The sequence below is a fragment of the Pholcus phalangioides genome, unplaced genomic scaffold (assembly GCF_987345545.1).
Source record: "Pholcus phalangioides strain wild (caught in Gottingen) unplaced genomic scaffold, Ppha-v1.0 ptg000015l_1, whole genome shotgun sequence".
Taxonomy (NCBI): domain Eukaryota; kingdom Metazoa; phylum Arthropoda; class Arachnida; order Araneae; family Pholcidae; genus Pholcus; species Pholcus phalangioides.
In genome coordinates, this window is record NW_028301608.1 from 1,264,999 (window position 1) to 1,289,620 (window position 24,622).

The 24,622-nt window shown below is 39.6% G+C and overlaps 2 protein-coding genes across 4 annotated transcripts in view; both read right to left on the reverse strand.

Annotated features, from left to right (window-relative positions):
• The window catches only part of LOC149075207 (uncharacterized), a 49,422-nt gene extending 45,113 nt beyond the window's left edge, over window positions 1–4,309 (reverse strand). For all 3 annotated transcript variants that reach the window (XM_089242488.1, XM_089242487.1, XM_089242489.1), the window contains exons 1-2: window positions 4,017–4,309; window positions 528–603 (exon numbers count right to left, since the gene is read on the reverse strand). In XM_089242488.1, coding sequence (XP_089098614.1) covers window positions 528–603; window positions 4,017–4,196 — 256 coding nt within the window. In that variant the 5' untranslated portion in view covers window positions 4,197–4,309. The remainder of the gene's footprint in view (window positions 1–527; window positions 604–4,016) is intronic.
• Window positions 4,310–13,662: 9,353 nt separating this feature from the next.
• Window positions 13,663–24,255, reverse strand: LOC149075208 (sulfotransferase ssu-1-like). Its single transcript, XM_089242491.1, has 5 exons — window positions 23,861–24,255; window positions 19,551–19,861; window positions 19,129–19,452; window positions 15,928–16,141; window positions 13,663–15,045 (listed from the first exon to the last, which is right to left on the reverse strand). The coding sequence occupies exons 2-5, from the start codon at window positions 19,848–19,850 to the stop codon at window positions 14,924–14,926; spliced, it is 960 nt and encodes a 319-aa protein (XP_089098617.1). The 5' UTR covers window positions 19,851–19,861; window positions 23,861–24,255; the 3' UTR covers window positions 13,663–14,923.
• Between the last annotated feature and the right edge of the window lie 367 nt (window positions 24,256–24,622).

Here is a 24,622-nt window from a genome sequence, read left to right on the forward strand (position 1 = left end):
GACTATATCAATCAATAAGATCTATAGAAACACCCCATTCACAGTTGTGGCAAAGAACTACTACTACTTTTAACTGCACAAGTATTTTGTACGCACTCCTCTATAGAATTTGAATCTGTATTTAATGGCAAGGACCACCTTATAGAGGTATTCAGCCTATAAAGAATGAGAATAAATTGCAAGCTAATTTTGTTGGACTAATAAATTAGTACAATTTTTAGTTAAGTATTAGCTTTTAAGTCCCTTATTTTAGAACTTTTACAGATCCCCTACAAGAATGACCCAATATCAAGAGTTTTTCTCATCCAGAATAAGTTCAGCTCTTTTTATTTTGGACAAAAGAAGTTCTACAATATACAGTCTACGCACTTTATAATGACTCCACTTGTCCTATCAAAAATGGATGTTATATTGAAAGGATATGATAGTCCCAATAGGCCTATGAAAATATTAAGGCCTATAATGTGGGGTCGTTATAGCAAGCGCGAATTGTATATGCCAAAAAATAAAAACAACTGCAACATTACCATCAACCAGCAACAGCTTCCTCAAGTGTCCATTTTTGGGTCTTTCGCATATAGGATAGGCGTGTTTGATTTCCCCCTACAGAAAAAAACCATACACATTATGTAAATAGATATTACACAATTCCACGTATCTATTTATACAACAGGAAAGACAGTTGTTAATTTAAAAGCATCTGTGGATATCTCATATTGTCTAGTGTAGAAAGTGATATTTTTACTATTACATTTATTGATTTCCATAATTCTTATGTTGTCTATACTGATGATTTTTTTTTTGGCGTCTGTAGTGTCAGTTATGGCCTTGACGCCTTTTCGGGCTGTCGGATGTGTTTGACCCTGAAAAAAAATTGCCTATACCAAAGCCGGAAATGTTTGTAAAAATTTTCACCTTCACGATGTTGCAGATGTTTGTTGCTCCTTGGCAACCTATAATTTTTTAGCTCACCAAACATTTTCGCTATCATGAAAATCAAGATGCCTGACAAAAAGAAATTTGGTACTTCTTTTTCGGCAAGCTAAAATATCATGAGAAGGAATTCTAGAACCAATGAAGAAAGTATTGGCCACAAGACCCATTACATTTGGGCTTTGTGTGTGTGAATTCTTATTCCGGCAAACCCTATTTCTTGGTGCGATTGCTCCTTGAGACCATACTAGCGGTACATTTTGGTAAGAAACTATTTTTTTGAAGGTATTATGTCAAATTCTGCGAAAAAATAAGGTGCTTTTTTGTCTGGATTGGATTTTTTGGTGCAATTTTTTTTGTCTGAATGAATAAAAATGTTTTTACGATGAGTACAGATACGTAAATTTCACAAAAAAATTCAAAATTTTGCAAAAAATTTTAAAATCATAAATTTTGCATTTATTTGCAAAAAAATTCAGGTAAAAAATTTTGTATTTGTTCACAAAAAATAAAGTTTAAAAAATAAATAAAATATATTAAAAAAATAACATATCTCATAGGCCCTCGGCTAAAATGATTTTTCTGCGGCCCACCTTGCTAGAAATGCTTACTCTCAATAATTTAAACCAGATCTAATTTTCATGAGACCCCTCTGCACTTGAAGTTTCTGGGCCGTGCTCAGCGGACCTATGCATTAAGACGGCACTGGTTGGATGTCATGTGTAAAGTGAATTTATTTTAATTCTCTTCTGCTGCTGTGTCTTCAGCAGAATACTATGCCGTTCATCAATTCCAACATAGTCTCGTTTATCCGACCTTCTGTATTATCCGACGTCTCACAGCAAAAAAAGATCAAGCACCAACTGTTGAGCTTCCAGAATTTCACATAACAACGGAATTAAGGCTCTAAAAACTGCAGTTAAATACATTGAGCAACAAGTAGAAGCTACAGGAATCAACAAAATGATGTTGCAAAGATGGTGAGATTTGGCAGCGAAGAAACAGCACCCCCGTCAGGAAAGCAGACTACGATCAATTTTTTTTAAAATCATCACAGGACTGAACTTTTTTAAGTATTGCATTTAACTTCAAAATATTCTGTAACTGTAAGTTCATTTTCTCACTCAATGTTTCCTGTTGTTTTGCTGTAAACATGATTATTAGGTTCGTAATGTAAAAAATTATAACATAGTTTGATGTTTAATAGGCTTTTCCTTAACACCTCCGTATTATCTGATGGCCAGTTTATGTCCGATGAGCGAGACTCTACTATACTCATTTGTGAATTTTTTTTCTCGTTAAAATGCCCTTGACAGCCCAAAGTATTTCAAATCTACTAACTTACTCCACAAAACATGTGCGAATAGAAAGTTTGATCCTTTCAAATTGTTGATTAGCATAATTCTGCTATAGAACTTGGAAATGAAAGTCAAATGAACCCGTATTTTAAGATCTAGAATTTCATTGTCAAACTTATGCTGGAGTAACCATCTTCATATTTATTGAGGAAAGCAGCAATATATGATATTTACTCAGATGAATGACACCTTTGAAGCACGACTTATACAGTGATACTTTTGTTTCTTTTTGGTTGCTTAAATACGCACTGCTCATCAAAAAAAAGTTATCTTCGTCTTGGCCACAACAGAATTAAATTCTTTGAATTCTTTAATGAATAAAACACTCACAAGATTTACTTTATATGCCCAGCATTGCATACGCGGAGAGACACTTGGAAGTCTGGGGGGGGGGACCACGGTCATTATTGCTGTGGGGGTACGATGATGATGATGTCAATTGATATATAAATATATACATTAGATCAGTCGATGCTGGGGGCAATGCACACCCCGTATCTCTGCCCATGCAGCATGAATCACCCAGTCATGTAACATGTGGAGTCTGATACTAGATCCTTTATTTTCTTATTTAGTTTCATATTCTTTTAAGGTGCCAATTATAGCTTGGAAACACATGGAAGAATTAACGATAAAATTTAAATTATTGAGATTTCACAGAAAAGTAGTAAAAATTCAAATCTTAGCATTTATTCGTCAAAATTGGCAAATTTCACATTTATTGCAGTTATTTCGTAAACCCATGAGAAATTGAAAAATTCCCCAACAAAGGATGTCCAATGACGAACATGGTTTTGGCCTAAATAAATTTCAATAATGACGAATATGATAATGAGAACTAAGACACCGCCTTGGCGACTCGGAACAGATGCAGTATGGTCCGCCACGACTTTGGTGACTTTTTCCTCGCGATAAGTTGCCAAGACTGGCGCTGGCTTTGCCAAACAGGATTTTTCTTTTGTTCACCACATTTTTTTCAAAAATTCTAAACAGACGTTGTTCCAAAAAGCCGCTTGAAAGGTACTCTTAATACAGCTTTGTTGTTCCATTTCCAGCGCGTCTCTGATTATTATTCCTCCCTTCGGTAGCTCGAGTCATTTGGATTATCTACTGCTCAGGTTGTATCATACCGTTTTATTATTTCGTTGTATTTATTAGTTATTCATCCATTGCCATGCCTTCTGTCTTATCGGTTTATTATTTAAAATGAACCTACAGAATTTTTCATGCCCGGATCCGTTTATTAAAAAAAGGGTAAGGGTTTTAGTTTTAATACATAGTATATTTAAGCCCGGAATTCCTTATGCCCCGATCTGTTTATTATTAAAAAAATGGGCCAGGTGTAATTTTTTTTAACTGATATATTTTTTTCTATTTTTTATGCTTGGTGGTTTCTATTATGTTTTGCACGCTGATGTTTTTTTTTCGGCGTCCGTAGTGTCTGACGGCCTTGGCGACTCTTCGTCGGGCCATCAGAAATGTGTGGCGCCAAAAAATCGCCAAGTGGCGGACCATACGACAGTTGTTCTCCTTAGCCTGTCGCCAAGGGAGCAAAACCTTGAAGAAATCGCCAAATTTGGCGCAACTCCTCTCAGCCCGTGATGTTGGGAAGGGGGGGGGGACCATGAGTACAACCTAAACTGTAAAATTATTAGAATCCCATTACGGGGGGGGGGAAATGTTCAAAGAGTACAAAATTCAAATTGATTGACAAAAGCAACGTACGAGAATGCATTTGTTGGTGTAATCTTCGTAAGCGGCCAATTCGGAGAAAGCAATTATTTCGTATTCGTCGGGGACGGACGAAAGTACGGCGTTGGGAAAATTTGTTTCGATGTAAACCCTGTGAGCTTGCCGCTTCAAGTGGCCCGACGGCGGCACCGGCTTCCGCTTCTCGGCGCACATTTCAACACGACTTTTTATCTCATCAGTGAAAAGAGTTTTGAATTCGCCACAACGAAACGGAACAATGTCGCGAGACCTGCATTTTTCCCGCGTAAACAACAAAAACACATACACTAATGTTTACATTACTTGGAGTTTGAGCCAGAGTTGCCAGATCCTTGAAAAATTTCTAGCCAGGATCACCCCCTAAAATATTTAATCTCCATATGGTCACTAGTATACTTATGTCATTTGAAGTCGATGATGGCTTTTGCTGCCATCTATCTAAGAATTTGAAAATTTCATTAATGAATCACAAACAGAAAAAAAAAATAGGGCTTTTGCTGCTATCTATTACTCAAAAAGCAAACGAAAAACTCTCAACTAGTACTATTTCTAAACCATAGATGACAGCAAATTCTGAATACAGGTTATTTTTACCCCACTAGTCAAAGCCGTCCGAAATTTTTGTCAACAAACACGGCGGCCCGCTTTGAATTCGAAGCTAAAGGAAAATCACATTTACTGACGATATTGCTGATACAGGCTACTATCGATGTAACAAACTCTCGCTAAAAAGAGCCAGTTGAATAAAAAAAACGTGCCAATGATTGGCCAGATTACCGACTCTGATGAGTACAAAATAATCTATTAACATTAGGGTGACCATACGTCCCGTATTTCCCGGGACAGTCCCGGTATTTTCTGTATTTTTGGTCGTCCCGACTTTTTCGCGAAAGTGTCCCGGTTTTTCCCGTATTTTACACGACGCTTACTTGAATTTTTATTCTTTATTGAAGTCAAAGATTGAAATTATTTTTCAACTAATAAACTATATTATGATAATTACAACTATGAATGAGAATATTTATCTCCCACATTTGTCTTGGTGAACGTTTTTTTCGTGAAATTCATTTTAATCCACTGCAATTTGCAGTAACGTTTCATTTCCCGCCATTGTGATTTTACCGTAATTTTAACAATATTTTGCAACTTTGCTCGGTTTTGGCGATAATTGGCAATGTCCCGTATTTTCCCGTATTTAGAAACTCAATGTCCCGTATTTCTCTCGAGGAAATATGGTCAGCCTAATTAACATACATGGAGGGAAGAATAACTTAATGTGTTATAACCTCCTTGATTAACATACGTTATTGATGTAAATATGGTCGGTCCGCTATATAGTTTTATCCGAGAGCTGTACGGCTGTGGCCTATATGATTTCGTAGTCTCAAAAATATTTCTTTCTTCGATTAAGAGTTTACTGTCATAAGGGATGACGTTAAATGTAAGTTCTATTTTTTTTTCTTTTATAACTATCAGATGGCAGCAGCTGTTGTATAATATTATGCAAGAAAATTAAAAACGGAAAATTCAACGGATATTCGTTTAATTTTCTTGATTACGTTTCCTTGTCTGCCGATAGATGGCAGAAAACGTCGTGATGTTTAGACGTTAATATTCAAGAACTGAGCGAAAAGAAACTATTGGCACAGGGCCCCCCAAACTTAATGGCCTTTAATTTAAACAGCAAAACCTCAAGGGTGACCAACCAAACATCTTGATCCCTATAGAAGGAGGGGGAATGGGCGGAAACAGGCTTGAAGGTCTGTGGAAGGGACGATGATGATGTCAACAAACGTGTATATTATCAACAAACATGTATACGTTATATATAGTTCACCCGAACACATCTTTTGCGTTGGGGGGTAATTGTTCTATCGGAGTCCCAAATACCGCTATAATAGTAATCCATACTCTCCTCATCTAGTATCACTATCTGCAGGTGAATGTCGCATGAAGCCATAGCTTTTGTGAAGATTTAGTTAAATTTTGCTTTTCGTTAAAAATTAGCTCCCTCCCTCTAGGGGCAAGGATGCCCGTGCTAGACACGGGCAAATCAGGCAAGTGGTCAAAAACCCTTCGCATTATTTTGGTAACTGCACATGCATCACCGAGGCTTTGAGCGTGCATCTCGTAGTGTGCGGTCGCATATTTTTGTGCTCCGCCATTTTCTTATATTTCAGATAATCGATCCCGCACGTGCCAACCACCCCTGATTCTCCCGGAAAAATGAAGAGCGGTACGCTGAAATGCTACTACCTCCATACGAAACTCAACCAGGAGATAGAGGCCCAATGGAAAAGAATAGGGAATCTGTCCCGAAAATATGCAGAGAACAAACCAGATGATCAAGTTGCTGGTCTAGTGGAAGCAATCGCACAGCTCATGTTTGGGCTTAGCAACGAGCAAATTGCTGCAATCCTCGAACCTGAGGCAACCGAAAGGACATGCAAGACATTTTCTCTTTTCAGGGACACCTACCAGCTGTTCGTGGATGTCAAAACGATGGAGACCGAAGAAGAAAGAATCGGAGCAAGAACTACTCTGATCGAAAGCAGTTACCTCCTCACTGTCATCGCTGATCCTAGCCGATGCGAAATCGTAAGGAAAAGGTACTAGCCATCGAAAAAGACGGTAATCAACGAGACCGCTGCCGGAGAAACCAGTAGGTCCATCTTCTCGCCGGTACCATTCCCGCCACCGGGTAATTCGACAATGATCGCCGACAACGTGGCAACTTCAAATGGACTGCAGACTCCTCCCAGCGAGCCAATCGAAACGCTCTCTCCTGAAGCGTCGTCTGAGGACCCGCCCACAAGGTCTGATTGGGCAATCGCAACGCAGCAGCGGAACAGAAAATCCAAGATCCCGCCTGCTATCATAACAGCCAATGGGGCTTGGAGACAGCTGGCCCGTGATCTTGTTCCTGCTAACGAAAATGATCACAGAGCAGTAACAAGATACTGCAATGAGAAGGGAATCGAATTTCATTCGTTCCAACTCGACTCTGAAAAGCCAGCGACATACGTCGTGAAGGGCCTAGACCCACTTTCCTCCAACGAGGACATTTTCATTTCTTTACAGGAAGCCGGGTATGCAGTCATCAGAGTACAGCAGATGCGCCGAAGAAGGGACGGAGCTAAGCTTCCCCCCTTATGGAAGGTAGAGCTCCCCCCCTTCCCGACGTCTGACAAGCTGCTGGAGATGAAATCCCTGGATATGCTCCGAGTTAAAGTGGAAAAATATCGCCCAAGAGGAGCCAAAAAGCACATTCAATGCTTCTGATGCCAGGCCTGGGGGCATCACTCGTCGTCCTACTCGGCACCGGTGAAGTGTGTCAAGTGTATCCTGCCACATCCGACCAGAGACTGTACGAATGTACGCGGAGTCAATAAACCCCAGTGCACAAATTGCAAAAAGTTCCATACAGCGAACTTTAAAAGCTGTGAATTTTCTCCTTATAGCAAAAACTTCAAACTGGCAGAGAAGGGAAAGCGCCCAAAAACCATCAAGGGTATCCAGAGAGCAGCGGAACCGATTCAAACGCCCAAACCAGCAGCTGTTATCCCGGCAACAGCCGAAACGTCCACATCCTACTCGCCAGACACCAGTCTGGATGAAGCTGAGGTTGACCCAATGGACTTATTAAAACTGGCCTATCAGGATGTATTGGTCAAACTCACAGAAGAAGAAGGGCTCTCCAGAAATGACGCCATCTCTAAGGTTCGAATGGCCATCTTCACTACCCAAGAATGGGTGAAGGCAGTCCTCTCATCTCCTGAGAACAAGAAAGCCATGGACGATTTCGCACGGCGGATGAGGGAAAGACGCCAACAAAATTTGTCGAAGGAAACCATCGCCTAATTCCTGGCAACTTGTCTCCGGCCGGACCCCCTCCTCTATTTTTTCTTCCCCCTTCCTTTTGTAGCGTCCTCTTTCTAAATGTCTTTTTTATCTTTTTTTTTATTTTCTCTACCACTTCTAGCAAAAAATCCAAAAACCCCAAAAAAATTAGAAAATTTTAAAAAAGAAAAAATCTCACTATCTCTCTTCTTTTTCCTTTGACCTCTGGACTTTATTTTTCGTCTATTTTGTTCCCACAGGTCAACAGCCAATCCTGAGCAGGCGGGCCCTAGGCCAATGGCGTTCTGTCACTGGACTTGGGCAATTTTTCTTTTCTCTTATAGGTGCTGTTTGACTCGGCTGAAAGTTTAATCGGTTGGAGCTTTTAACTTAATTCCCAAATTTGTCCTTACACCACATCTTACACACATTTTCACATACACTCACTCTCACCCCACAAGATAGGTCACTCCTGTAGTGACCCACGGATAAGACCAGTAGCGTGACCTTTAAAAATTGTGCCACGGAACTGGCAAATTAGGCTCTATTCAGCTCAGCTCACCGAGGCTTTTCTCATAGACATCATAATTATCATCCGCATCACTTTGAGGGACAGGCAAAGGATGATTCCCATAGAAATCACTGTTAAAATCCCCGATTTTACTGTAGGGGAAACGCGGAGCGTTTTCCACCACATCAATAATTTTAAGAATTGATAATTGAGTTCTTGACTTTGCAAATATTGAGTTCGCTTAGAGATATACGAAGCCCAAAAAACGAAATAATGAGTCGGACCTACTTCTGAGTTAATATCCACGCAATAACATTGATTTCAACTTTTTATTTACACCTTTTCAAGCATGAAATAAAAATTTATGTCTCCGTATTGACTTTTAATATTTAACCGCATCAATTCATATAGTTTCACTCCGTTGGTCATCTTTGATACGGTTTTGTGTATCCCTCAAACCCTTCGCTGAAAGAGAGGAGTATCACGAGGAATGTGTGTCGTTATGTAAGTAAAAGGAAGTTTGTTCCTTAATACAAATGCAACGCCACAACAGGCAAAATGCCCAAAAAAGCAGTTGACAAATTTCAGTTAATTTATTCTTTATTGTTAGGCTTTTTTGAGCGCGATACTGTTTTTAGAATACCTGCTATATGCTCAAGGAGTGCTGGCATCCGCCTTCCAAATTCAGAAGCAAATGACTAAGCTTTTTTTTTTTTCCTCAGCCTAGTTTATTTTCTGTGTTCGTATTGTGCGTGAATTTTAAATGTTGAAGGTCATAATTGTATGCTCTCCGAGGAGAGGTTCGGTTCGCATTCCCGCGTCGAAATTGGAAAACCGCAGAAAATCAGTTTAAGCCGACCATTACTGCGTGGCCTGTGAAAATCGAACCAGGGTTATCGCGATGTGAGCCCACCCATCCAAATGACTAACCAATGGCTGCATTCCACTGACTGCATTACTGATGAATGCGCCATATACGCTATTTGAGGACCAAACAGTTGTAGCCCTGGGCACTGAAACATTAGGCTCAGGTAGCCAGCTTCACGAATCCATCTCATGAAGAGACAATTGATGTTTTAGAGGAAGGCAAATTAACAAACCCCATAAAAGACTCTGGAACTGTAAACTGCACAGCAGTTTTGCCTACAATGAAAGAACAAAATGTAGTCATCGAAAGGTGCTCCCCAACAGAAAGCAATACACTTATCAAGAGTTTTGATAAATTACTTAAATCAGCTAGTATTGACCCTACCAAAGTACAGCTGATTATTGAAACTTTGATTCAGATTCTGGAAATTCCTAACAATTACACAATTAATTAACGCCCCCCCCAGGCCACTTTGCTTAATGGCCTGGAATGCTGGTAGTCTGAGTGGCTCAAAAGAACTTTTTAAACAAACACTCTATGACTATCAGGTGGATATAGCGCTTATTAGTGAAACCTGGCTCCTTCTGAGCAACAAATTCGACATAAATGGTTATCAGTGTTTTAGAAATGATCGAATTCATAATCGTGGAGGTGGTGTTGCATTATTTGTGAGAAATCATATCCCTTGTCAACAATTTTCCTTGCCAAATTCTCATAACATAGAGGCTGTTGCAGCTACAATTTTCATAAACAGAGTCAAAATGAGATTCTGTGCTATATACAAACCACCTAACAATCTTGTGGACCTTGAACTTTTAAGAGAAATATTCAACACATCTATCCCAGTTATGGCAATTGGTGATTGGAATTGCAAATCATCACTGTTTTACTCTAGGACCACAAACAGGCAGGGCAGAATCCTGAGGAAATTTTGTTTGGACAATTTCTTGGATATCATCTCTTCACCTGAACCAACGCACCATCCTCCACAAAATTTTGGACAGCCTGATGTAATAGATTTTGGTATTGCAAAAAATTTTCTTCATGACATACAAATGCATGTTAAACCTATTCTTTACTCAACACATAATCCACTTTTCGTCTCTATTGACTTCTTAATCCCTAGGAAAAAACAAATTTTGAAACAAGTTGATTGGGTAAAATATACTGAAATACTGGATAATTTACCTACTTTGGAATTAAATGATCCTAGTGCCCAAGACATTGATCAGGCAGTAGAACATATAACTACACTTATTAAGAACACAATTAACGAGGTTTCCTCTGAAAAAAACGTAAGTAATAAAAATTTTGGTCTCCCTAAGGAAATTCTCGATAAGATACAATACAAAAACAGGGTGAGAAAAAGGTGGCAAACCTTTAGAGGGAACATAGACAAGATTATTTTAAACAAACTTCAAAGGGAAATCAAAAAAGAGGTGGCGGCACATGTGAACGAAAGATTCTCAGATTTTATAAGCAACGTCACGGCAGAAAATGGGCAACTATGGCGTGCATGGAGACTGTGCAAACCTAAGACCACTAGAATATACAAACTAAAAAATAGCTTAGGAGAACTTGTCTTTACAGATCGAGAAATTGCTGATTCCTTTGCTGAAGGATATGAAAGGCAGTTTACACGAAATTCTAATCAACCTGCAGCTACATCGCTCAGAATCAGACGTAGGGTTGCTCAGTATCTACACCACTATGGCAGCCGTACCAACTCCCATATGGAACTTACTTCCACAAATGAGATACGAGAAACAATAAACAAATTAAATGTCAAAAAAGCATCTGGAATAGATGGTATCAGCAATAAAGCGCTCAAATGTCTTCCAGTAAACACTTTAAACTCTGTTAACAATATTTTTAATGCTGCTATTCAGAATAATTATTTCCCTACACCTTGGAAAAAATCAATCATAAAAGCTATTCATAAGTCAAATACTGATCCTTTAATTGCTCAAAACTTCAGGCCTATCAGCCTATTGAGTAATTTTAGTAAGGTGTTCGAACGTATCATTGTTTCAAGACTCACACAATTTTTGAAAGTAAACAATATTATTAGACCGGAACAGCATGGGTTCAGGGCTGAACATTCATGTGTAACGTAACTTATCAGAGTCACAGAATTTATTACAGATGCTTTTAACCACTTTGATTTTGCGGCTTCTGCATTTTCGGATATTTCAAAGGCTTTTGATCGTTGCGATCATGCCACTTTGCTTTCCAAAATGATTGATCTTGACTTCCCACCACATTTTATTATATTCTTCTATAATTATCTTTTGGGAAGAACTTTCCAAGTGAAAATTCAGGATAAATTATCTGCTGTTAAGCCAATTCAAGCCTCGGTCCCACAAGGTAGTGTCTTGGGACCTCAGCTATTTTTACTTTACATAAACGATATTCGTGGTCCACAAAATGGAACCATTGCTCTGTTTGCAGATGATTGTGCTATTTTGTGTAGCAGTAGGGATGCTACACAAGCTCTAAATAATTTACAAGAGACCATTGACTATGTTGAATCATGGTGTGATAAGTCAGCTATCAAACTCAATTTTGAGAAATGTAAATTTGTTTGGTTTACTAGAAGACGAATACTTCCTAGACAGCCTCTCCTAATTGGAGACAGTGTACTGAGACCTGTTTCACAGGTAAAATACTTGGGGTGTTTACTAAATAAAAATCTTTCCTTTACACCTCACATAGAATATGTTAAAAATAAAACAAATAGAGTATCAGGGATGCTAAATAAAATCACATTCCCACAGGCAAAACTTACACTGAAAAATAAAATTATTCTTTTTAAAACTATTATCAGACCTACAATGCTTTATGCTTCACCTGCATGGTCACATGCATGTAAAATGAACATAAAAAATTTACAGACGGTGCAGAACAAATTCCTCAGGAGATACACTAGAGCACCATGGTACATTAGAGGTATCAACATCAGGAATTACTTAAAAATTCCCCACATATTTGACTACATAAAGAAAATAAATGGTGAGCAATACGATAGGATGAGAGAGTCGGAGCATCAACATTTGAGAGACGTTGTGGATTATGATGCTCATTTATTGGGAAAATATAGAAGACCACAACAAATTCTACATCTGGATTGGAATCGTCTGTAGTACAACTCCTGGAATATTTGTGAAATTTTGTAAATTCTTGTTTTGAAGGTAAATTCCTTCAATTGTCTTATTGTGTACATATTCATGTTTACTTATTTTTGATGAGCACTTACTGAGCAGAACTGTGTAAAGTGTCTTATTTCATTTTCTTGTATATTGTTATACCACGCATTTGTACTTTATATTGATCCTTAAAATTGAATGAGGTTTTTGCGCTGCGATACCCATGCAGTGTTTTTTATTTGTCCTCTTTTCCACCCTGAACTTTTAGAATTTGTCTGTAGATGTAAAAATGTGGCCTGCTGATGGAACTGGTTTTGGTTGTGGTGGCATTTTTTCCTGACTTAATTTTGTATAGTCTGACGCATATTACTATATCTTTCCACTTTTTCTTCTAACTCTTTTCCTTTTCCCTCTTCATAGACCTTCTTGGTCAGTTCGTATGCCGACAGTCGTCCCCAAAACGGATGGGAATCGGCTCCAAATTCAATTCTGGTCTGGTCTGGTTCACGAATCCACGTTGTCATTCCCCCCTCTTCCCGTATATATCTTTGAGTGTATATCACTTTCATATAGAAGGACGCCTATAAAACATCCCCTTCTTCCATACGAAGAATCGGTGCTCTGCATAGTCAATACGAGAAAATACAAACCATCGGAACAGTCGTCTGAAATCCCTTTCGAACTTCATGGTCTCCCTCGTGAATAATTAAAATTTAATTGCGCAATAATTTCAGTGCAGTGAAAAATTAATAATTCCTATGAATAGTATTATTAACTCCTCAGATGTGTTTCAGAATTCTTTTTAAACGTTACATTTCGATCTAATGTAAAACATTTATAAACGATGCAAATTTGTAAAAAAAAAATTGTCACCCGTGACTTTGTGCAAGTTGGTGAATTACCAAAAAACGAAATTTATGCTTTAAAAAAGATTCTTTATCGAAAAGAAAATTTTTTTATTACGGGGGGGGGGGGGATCTATTTCTTTCTGTGCATTTCTCTATGGGAACCACGTCATTTAACTGCGAATAATTTGCAAATTATTGATTTTTCAAATCGTTTGTGACTTTGTATATGTAAATGACATCTGCGATTCGCATCAAAACTAAAGCTAATTTGGGTCAGAGTCAGCAAATACGGATGGGCATTCGTAAAATGATTTCAGCTAAAAAAAGGTCAAATTCTTCTGGTTTTGAAATCTTGATTTCATTTCAGAAAAATATATGAAAAATCCATTCATTTTTTGTTTGTACGAGTGAGTTGAGGCTCAAAGAATAACTTTTGTTCACTTTTATTATAATGAATTTATCGGCTTATTTTACCTTCTCCGTTAAAAATATGTTGAGAAAAGCCAAATGCAATAAAATATATGATTACATTTTAGACAGAATTCCTCGATTCCGTATCCTATGCGATGGGATGAGTCAAAGGTATTGCGATATTTACATACGAGCATCGTTTGCACATCAGAATAAAACATCACTGGAAAATTAACCACTTGTGAAGGTTTGGTTAACCACTATAGAAGGAATCAACGTCCTACACGGCTGATAGATATGCATTGCTTCGTTCCAATGTGAGATTCGCGAGACGCAAAAAATGAAACTATGTCCGATTCGATAATTTTTGCTTTTTACGAGTGTGAATCGGATCATAACGAAGTGTGCGCAATCCATTTATTTGGCAAAAAGGCGGTTGATCTCAACAGGGCCGCAACTGATTGGGGTGGGGGAAGAGGGTCTGATGCCCTGATCGCTGGACTAGCTGGGGGGCACTAAATTCATCCTTTAACTGCTCCTTCTACATTACACGGGGCGCCAAAATGTGTGCTTGCACCGGCTGACAAAGTACCTAGTTGTGGATATCAGCACAGCAATCAGATGGTTCAAGGAATATGGCTCGGATTGCAAGAATCTCGATGATCAGAGCTGCTCTTAGGGGTGTGTGACAGGTTCGATCTCTCACCAGGTCCCGCTTTGGAATTATTTCCTTCATAGATTCTGAATATTCATTAATTTTGGAACCATTTCTTCCCTTCTTTAATTCCGAATTTCTATAAGTTCTGGAATTATTTCTTTCACAAATTTAAAATTTGTATCATATCAAAATTCCCATTAATTTTCGCGTTAATTCAGTTATATTCTTTATAATGGATTTTTTTTTAGCATTCCTGTATATTCTATAATAATATATGACATTTCGTAAGTAGAATTTTCTATCCACCAAATAAAAAAATTGGGGAGGGGGAGAAAAATTCTTTAGACGCCCCTGGCCCCACTATTATTTTCGCACCGCGTCTGGTAAGGGTGGCCTTGAGCTGAAGTCCGGTATGCAAAAACTGAAGATTCGAAGGCCCTGAGCCAGACCAAATGATGAGTAGCATTCTGTGGTTATCGAGCGGGGTTGTCATCTCACCGAATAGCGTGGTTCTTCACCATCAAACCATCGGCAAGAGTTCAATCAAGTGATTCGTATATTGCAAAACTTCTGACTCATCCTGATATACACAGAATCAGTGTTTTATACAACGTAATGACTATTTCATATACTCTTTCCACAAATCAGGAATGTCTGTCCCTTTGGTCCTCTCTTCAAACTTTTTGTTTAATCTTTCATTTTGTTCCTCGGATAACATGTTCTTCCAGTCACCTGTCGCACCTGCAACATCACAGAAAATGTACAGGTTATAAAATTTACAGACGGAAATATCCATTTAATACAGTGATGATACTATTCTATTGACCACCCAATAATTCACACGTGATTCGTAGTGAAAAACTAGTATGGAAAAGCGTTTTCAGTTTTTTGATTTTGACCAATAATTAAAGAGTTATAATACATTAAAAATTGATGATGTTACGTTCCAATCCTGCCAAATTCACCGAATGTACACCCAACGTATAATTTGTCGGTTTTGCGCTGATAGCAATGCTATAACCTTGAGAGTAATCAAGAAAGCTAAAGCTGTGCAAAAAAAAACAGTTTTTTCCCTTACCCTTTCCCTAAAAAAATTTTGACTTAACAGTGAAGGAAAGGAAATTTCCACACTTTGGAAAAAGTGTTGATTTTGGGAAAACAATTTTTCCAATAGATCTCATTTGGCCAAGACTTTACAAAGCTGGTGAAAATTTTCCAATATAGTGGGGCTGAGGTAGTACGTAATAGCAAGGTTAAAACCACTCTACACGAAGAAGAAAAAGCGCCAATCGTGAAAGAAAAAACTGAACTTGGCTTCTATTTTGGGATTAAATGTGTTAATTTCATTTTCAATTAGCGGCAACCCACTGCATGCGGAAATTTTTTTTCGTTGGGTGTTTGTGGTGTGACTGACCGTTAGAAAACCGACACGTCACAAAATTTCAAAACCTTAAAACTCCCTTAATATTTGTCCGATCCTAAAACGGAAAACACTTTTCCGTATAAGTTTTTCACAAGGAATCACGTGTATTAATATTGGGCGGTTGATAGTATCCACCCTGTATATGAATGAGTATTAGTTGTCAAGAAATATGAGAAAAATATATTATGGAAAGAGAAAACCTTTGCGAATGAGAGCGAATTGCCCGCCTTTGGAGAATTTAGTCGTGGTGAATATGTGTTTGAGTCCATCAGGTATATCCGGGTGGTTGAGGATCGTCTCCAAAGGTATTTGCTCCATCTCTGCGATCTTCTGATTGAAGAACTCGCTCATGTATTTGATGCTGCTGTACTCTTCCACTTTTCGCATCAAATCCGGGTCAGATTCCAGCATTTGCTACGGACATACGAATCACATTAGATTTTTCGAATTTCTTCCGGTATTATGCATTATATTTGTACACCAGTAAACCGTATATCGAATCACGAGTGCCGTCAGTACCCCTCATCTACAAAACCGAGCGGATGCAGACCCTTCGTACACGAGGTGGAGGGGGGGGGGGGTGGTCATCGAGGGTGTGTATAGGGAACGGGGGGGGGGTGAATGCCCATCTATGTCACCAATACAACATTTTAGCGACGGACTCGCATCGTTAGCTCCCGGGTTCAAACCCCACCGTCCCGCAGTGGTGGTCGGCTGAAGTTGGCTTTCTGTGGTTCCAACTTCGATGTGCGAATACAAGCCAATCTCCCTATCAAAAAGTCTCGCCGCCGAGAGCAACAGGCCTACATCGGTAAAATCTTCAAACATTACACTTCACTCATAATTCGAAAAATATGTGGTAGATGGCAGCACTATAATAACCATTACAAGGAAACAAGCTTCACGTCAGGTTCACAACACGGACACGCACATTCTAACATGTACCAATTCATTAGAAGTCCCGCAGAGGAATATGGACGAGGTACATTTGTGGTTTAGCAGTAGTAGTAGTAATATAACTTTTTACTGAAAGGGGGAGCGATCTCCCTCTGCAGACGCCTATGCCTACAAAACGGTTATAATTACGTAAATATACACAAAGATATACTATAATTACGTTAAAAATCTCTTCATAGCTTTTCATGTAATTTTCATGTTTGCTGTATTTTCTGTATCATGCTGCTGTGGCGGGCCGCTGTGGTGGTCGAGTGGTTATAGTGACGGACTCGCGATGCGAGGATCCGGGTTCGAACCCCACAGTGGTGGTCGGCTGAAGTTGGTTTTCTGTGGTTCCCAACTTCAAGGCGCAAATGCGAGCCGATCTCCCCGTTAAAAAGTCTCGCCACAGAGAGCAACAGTCCTACAACGATAAATCATTCAATCATAACACTTCACTCATAGTTAGAAAAACTAGTGGCAGATGGCAGCACTACACATAACAAGCATTACAGAGAAACAACAAAAACTTCACGTCAGGTTTCACTACACGTACACGCACATTACCGCATGTACCGATTCGTTGGGGGGGGCGGGGGGGGGGTGCATGTGTGGTGTAGTAGTAGTAGGTAGGGCCTCCAAAAAATGGCTCGGGGATCCATGATGTTCTTAAGTCAGCCACCTCGTTGGGCAATTTGCCTGTTGTGGCGTTGTATTTGTATATTCTTCCCCGCATGCAAGAGCGGCTCAAAACAAAATTTTCACCCGCGTGGCACATCTTTTCATCGAACCTCCGGCGTATAATCCGCACCAGTAAAATGACCCACAGAAAAATCGCAGACTTGTATACGCCATGGGTATGAATAAAAAAATATATACAGTTTCCACTTCACACATTATTTCACCCAGTCCAATCATAGTTCGAATTTTTACAGACCAAACGTTTTTCCAAATTTTTCTGCATCTATTATATTTCCCCTACTTTTGATTCGGCGTTCCTCCTTATTGCGGTGCCTCATGGGGCCGCACGGGTCGCACAGCCGTAGAGCCAACTCTGCCCACATGTAAATGTAACCATCGAATCCTGTCATCAGTTAAATCTCTTATTTCTTATGCTTCGTTATGTTGACGTGTGCAGTAAATGTTTGTTATGTTTACATGAGCATCGTCCAGGTGCTGTCTTCCATTACACTCTCGAACTAATGTGTTTATTTGTTCGAGGCTATGGACTTATTATGTTTATTATGATCAATTGCTGCTCTAATATTGCAAAGAGATGCGGGTGTTGACGAGGGCACCAGTATGGTGGTGTTGCAGCGGGTTTGTCGGGTGGTCACGGGATGAACAGCTGGAGTAGGGGGTGCTAATAGTGTAGCGAGTACCGACCGGTGGTTCATCCAGGGAAATCGACTAAGACGCATTTGAAATCGAGCAATAGCATTGACCACTCTTGGATGCTTCAGTGAGCATCACGGCAGTACTTCTCGAACACGAAACACACATAACTGTCATCATAAATACGTTAGGGCCACACATGTACAACATATTCCGACATGCACCTATTCATTAGAAATTTCCCAAAGGAACGTTGACGAGAGAGGTGCATGTACGGTTTCGTAGTAGTAGTAGTAGTGAGCATCACACTGCGCTCACGAGCAACAGGTTCAGGATGCCTACTGTATATTATTCCACGGAAACGACTCCCTTCCACAATAAAGTTGTATTTTTCATGTAATTTCATGTCATAATTAGCAGTTTTGCTTTTAGTACCAATTGGCAATTTTTAGAGTTTTTCTGTACCAAAGTCCCGTATTTTCCTCTAGGATTAAATATGGTTTCAGCCTACCGAAAAATTGAAACTAATTAATTTATTGACTAAATTATTGTTATTTTTCTTTTTTTGGTTCACTGTTATTATGGTGGTTATAGCCCTGTTACATTTTTGTAAATTCCTGCAGGTTAAAAAGTGTGTATGTTTATTTTTCTTCATTCTGTTTTCCGCGCATTCTATTTTGTATTTTTTTGTATATCGTTTTGTATTTTTTGTATATCGTTTTGTATTTTTTTGTATATCGTTTTGTATTTGTTCACTGTTTTTGTATTTTGTCTTATTATGAGTTTTATGTTTGTCTTTGCAAATAAAAAAAAACATGCTCATTGGTTGTGGCATCCACAGCGAGAATTTTCGACATGGTATGAAAATGAAACTCTAACGTAGTTTCTTAACCTTTTTTGTGCCATATCGCCCCCGTTCTTCAGAAATTTTTTTCTCCTATCGCCCCCAACGCAATCTAACCCATAGGATCCTATGTTATACCCGTAGCTTCTACCGCCCCCTGGAACATTCCATCGCCCACGTTGGGAATCACTGCTCTATAAGATAGCTCTAAATACGTAAGCTCTCTCTCCACTTGCGTATAAAATTTCCAATAAGTTACCTGTAATGAAATATATAGTACATTTACCTTATACTTTGGTCCGAGGAATTCGGCGATCTGCATGATGAGTCTCTTGGTGTCTTTCTTGAGCTGCTCGAAAGTAATGAAGAGGACGTTGGGATCGTTCCTGTGTTCGTACCACGAGAGAAGAGTGTCGAAATAATCTCCGAAATCGACTTCCCCGTCCATGAACAATTCGAAGAAGTCGTCGAAGCTTCCATCTTCAAACTGGTATCCCGGTATATTTTTCATGTGGTGGTAGAAAGAGACGACGCAGTCCTTGGGATTACGGGCGACGAAAATGTATTTGGCCTGCGGTGAATACGGCGTGTAGTTGAACGGGAGATGGAGCTACAGATCGAGGAAAAAACAATAGATTACCTCTCGTTGAATATACGCCCATGGTGACCTTCGATGGACCCTCGGAAATAGTATGAAAAAAGTCTTACCTTGATGGCACCCGGTCTCTTCATTTTCTCGGCTGCTTCGGCTCCCGTGAGCTCCAGAAACGGGGTCTGAGTGAAAAACTCCAGCGCCGAGTCGAAAGGCTTCCCTTCTCTGAGGATATGGGCCACGATGTTCTGGGTCCACGTCGTACCACATTTCGGGTACGTAACTATGAAGATGTCGTCATCGCGAGGTTTATATGCCAGGGCCGAACGTACAGCTTCGACGGAGAACATTTGGCTGACCACGAGTCCGTCTACTCTGTGGTACAGAGGTAAGGGGGCTTTCGACTTCGTCTCCATCTTGAATTTAACTGAAATGTAAATAAGGCAAGATGCGTCTCTCATTATAATAATGTGTTTTCATTTCATTCATTCAGCAGTTGCATGTAAGAACCTGTTCTCGTTATATTGTGTACTCTATGATTCCTTATAAAACTGGTTTTAAATGATTAGTTTTATGGTTTTCTAGATTTCTGACAGGCATGCTACCAAATTAATTAATCAGGTTTCTTTTCTCTCGGTAATAAACACTGGTGAAACAACATTTTCACAATTATTGTCATCATTAACCTTGAGTTTAATTTCTTTCACCGACTATTCTCAGAGTATTCACGTGGTTTCAGAGGCATCAGAGATGGGGTGTTGCGGTTGCTCGAGTATTCTTAAAATACTGCGATGGTGGCACTGGATTTGAGAGTTCCACGCTTGCATTTTGCTATCACTGCATCATGAGTTTAGGGATGGTGGAGCGTTCACGAGTTTTATATTGATAGAGAGAGAGGAGTTGGTAGAGTTGTACATTAATTTTCACAAATATGATATTTGTAATTACAGTAAAACCCCTATTTCGCGAACACTCGTGGGATAAAAAAACCCGATTGCCCGTAAAAGAGGAGTGATCGCACAGAGGGTTTAAATTATATTACATGGTAAGACATAAACCAAAGACTGAAATGGTTCTTCACTTGAATATGAATAAAATTTTGACAATATGAGATGCGTTTAAAGTCATGGAAATACAAAATTATCGCATAGACACGCAATTAAAATTACAAAAGAAATATCATGCAAAGTTTATGTCTTGAATTATCATCTTTCGGAGAACTGATCCATCGATGTTTGGTAGGTTTTGCTGAGTATTTCAACTCCTTCAAAATGTATTTAAGCTGCGAGACTAAAGACAGATCTCTTTACATCATTGCGTTTACAGGAAAATGTATTTAATCAATGCATTTGATTCATTTGTAAGAGCACGAACTCCAATTTTGCGTTTTTCACTGTATTTGAGACATTTTTTTTCCTAGTGATAAAGAACGACGATTATTAGAGCTGGTCATATTAAACAGCGTGGAATAATGTAAAATATAGGAACACAACTAGCAACGCGTGATTTCAGATTCTAAGCGGACATCAGAGAATTGCCACAAAAAAAAAAAAAAAAAACATTAACAAACTTCAAACCAAAATTTCATTTAAAAGTAGCCAAATATAAATGAGTTGATCTAATATTTAAACTTCTGCTGCCATCTAGTGAGCATAATTCGAACCAAAATTGCATTATTGTTGTCCATACAGGGGTTTCAGCCATTACCTGCTAGAGGTTCTAGGTTGTACTAGGAGGTAATGCTTTAGTCCAATAGAACGAATGATAAAAATGGTGTCCACGACCGTATCTCAGGGTGACCGTTAAACGGGGGGTTTGAAGTACGTTACAATAGACCCCCGCTAATCTGAAAATCTGTTTAATCCAACGGCCCTTAAAAAGATCACTTTAATTTCCCCGTAATTGTTTTGGTCATTATTGATCATTTAATCATTTTTGTCACACCACGGTCATTTTCTGCACATGAGGGCTAATTTTTTTTTCTTTTAGACCGGGACTTAAAATTTATTGCCGATTCTGAACGGCAGACTTGTTTTTTATACTCATCGAGAGGTTGGTGCGCTAATCACTCGATGGTGGCACTCTATGCGGTAGCAATGTTTTCTGCGGTCATGTCGCCGTTTCTGTTGTATCCCTGTGTCCGGAAAGTTTTCTGACAGGGACGAAGCGGGTATCGAACTCGCGACACCTCTAAACATCCTTAGGTACTTCAGGCGAGTATCGTATCGACCTGGGTTACTGCACCCCTTTTGGTCATTATTAAACGGAATTATGTGGTCTGTAACTTTTATCCCACCAGTAGGGATACTATTATTGCAGTTTGTTTAAAAGACAAACCCCGGTAATCCGAACTCTTCGCTAGTCTGAACAGGTCTCAATTAGTTCGGGTTAGCGAGATTCTACTGTATTTAAATAAACTTTTTGTCGGGAAATGTTTATTTGGCCGTAAAACATATCATCGATTTTCAGTTGCGCAACGCACAGATATCGTGCTACCATTGGTGTTACTCCAGATTCGAGCTATGTTTGGGAATTTGGTTTTTGTCGCTCCCGGGAGGCGATGGAATGGTCCAAGGGGCGGTAGAGGCTACGGCTACAACATAGGATCCCATGGGTTAGTTTGCGGTGGGATAAAAAAAAAATTCTGGAGAAGGGAGCGATGGAACAAAAAGGTTGGGAGAAACTCTGACGTAGACGCACCTTTAGAATTTTGTATCAAGAGTACGAGCACCCCTAGAATTGTCTCAGAAATGAAAATCTCGTAGGTAAAGCTCAAGCCGAGCATGAAAAGGTCTAAAACACTTCCGACGCACCTATAGAGCTCTCATAAATCCCGCCGCGTTGTAGCAAAGACAAATTAAATTCGTAGAATCCCCACCCCCACCATTATGAAAGATCGAAACACTTCATGAGCCAAGGGTAGAGCATGGAAACGGTATACAGTAATCGCCGTCGAGTAAAATTGCAAAAAAAAGAACATAAAAATAGACTAAATGATTCGTGTCCTCTTTGACTTCTGAATGCCCCCCCCCCTTTATTGGGGGGGGGGGAGCAGACAACACCCTCCAGTCCAAGGGACGGGGGTTCAAGATGATTGACAGTATTTACTTTCTCTTGCGTCACCCAAGTAAATATGAAGTCTAATAAGAAATAAAATGAAATTACGCATCTCTTTCTATCTATTGGCCATTAGGGGGGGGGGGGGGAAGAGCAAAAGAAATATCTCCGAGAGCATTTTGGGTTACCTCCAAAAAAACATTTTACATTTGATTAATTAAGATGACAAAATTGACAAATTAAGATGGCATATATAAAGGCATATAATACTTACGATTTCACTTTTTTTTTCAATTTGGGGTTGGAAGAGCAGCCCCCCCCCCCACCATGATCCTCCCTGCATATACCTCTGAGCATAGGCGTAATATTATAGGAAATAGTGAGAGGGCTCAAAAATTTCATGGGGGTGGGGGATCGAAGCCATGGGACCGTTACATATTTATGCCTATGCCCCTGAGCCGGATAGAAGTGGCTCTTTAGAAGATGAGGCTTTTGGGTAAATTTAGGACGAGAAAATACAAAACAGTTCTAAGAAATGGAAGTGGCCATTCAGAGGGAGGTTTCACTGCACATCGCGATGCATCATCTTGATATGACATTTGTTGCGTGAATACATTTTATTTTTTTCACTTTCACTTGTATACCTAAGAGAAAGAGTGGCGTAGAAGACAATAATGAGAGAGAGTATGTGCTAATACACTATCATCAGGGCCGCAACTATGGAGGGGAATCTGGTGCCCCAGGCATCGGACTAAAGGGGACGGGGCGGGCGCAGATTTCACCCTTTAACCCATATATTCTCAACCCATGGTCCGCGGGTCAAAAGTAGTCCTTGGATTCGACGCGCGACCTCAAACATAATTTCGCAAAAATGAACAAAGTAGCACATTTCCAGATCACTTAAGTGACCAGCGGTGCAGTTCCATACTACTTAAGTGGCTCGTGTCAGATTTACGGATCACGAAAATGGTTCGCGGCACATTCCCAGATCATTTACGTGACCAGTGACATATTTGCAGATCTCCCTGGTACAGTTCCAGAGCACTTAAACTACCCGCGGTACAGTTTTGGATCACTTGAGTGACTCGCACCACCGTTTCAGATCACTTGAGTGACTCACGGCGTATTTACAGATAACCGCGGCGCATTAAAAGAACGCTTAAGTGACCCGCAGCGCTGTTTCCGACACGTTTTTAAATGAATGAAAGGGCCAGCATTTTCCTGCAGGTCGAACAATCTCGCTTCCACCTCTCCTTGAATATTACTCGAATATTGTGGGACAAATGCGTGCTTGTCCCGGTTGACCGAGAATCTATTTGCGGCCCCGACTATCATTTCCGAGTAATTTGGTACAAATTGAAATACGTACCCCGACACTCTTCTTAGAAGATATATTTCGATGCAAATGTTTTTTGAAGGTCGCACTTGCTGATGTTGCGAGAAGCAGCCTTTTCTCAACTGGACCTTGAATCTGAAAGACTCGTAAAATGAGAAAAGAAAAACAGAAGAGATATCTTTTTGCGATACATTTACGGGCACGAGGAGATAAAAGTGGCGAATCGGGAGAAAGACATTCGTCTTTAGAGATAAAAGTAGGAGAGAGAGATGGAGAGAGAAGACAATCGCATTCACACTATCTCCACGCTCATTGTAAAAAAATTATTTACGCTCGATCATCGGCGAGATATCGTCGATCAGCCTTTGAGATATCGGATGACATTTCAACGATAAATGCCTGCAAGGATTCGGGCTTCAAAGTGTTCTCAGTCATCGTTGTTATTACGAGTGCGGCCCAAAAAGTTCTTATTCTTCGAGGGTGGTCCAAAGCTGCTATCGTTATTTTTTAAAAATGAACTGATCCGCGCATTTAAAGATATCTTAAAGCCATTGACATTGAAATGACATTTCTAATCGGGTCCCGAAGTCCGCTGCGATAGCGGTCCGTACCCCCTTCATCCATTTTTCACCCTCTGCGCAGCGATTAAAGCGAGTAGCCATAACTTTTATGCAGATTATATGTAATATTTTTGTTTTCCTTGTGAAAACTGGCGCCCCTTACGGGGATGACACACAATAGAGAGTACAGAACATTAATATCAATACGCAAAGATAGCATAGACAAGTGACCGCC

Bases quoted from the DNA above. Each gene is read 5' to 3' on its own strand.
- LOC149075208 (XM_089242491.1), bottom strand. From the start codon at position 19,850: ATGGAGACGAAGTCGAAAGCCCCCTTACCTCTGTACCACAGAGTAGAC. The intron at 19,453-19,550 runs GTAAGACTTTTT...CTCGATCTGTAG, and splicing joins AGAGACCGGGTGCCATCAAG to CTCCATCTCCCGTTCAACTA. The intron at 16,142-19,128 runs GTAAATGTACTA...GTATGTCCGTAG, and splicing joins TCCTCGGACCAAAGTATAAG to CAAATGCTGGAATCTGACCC.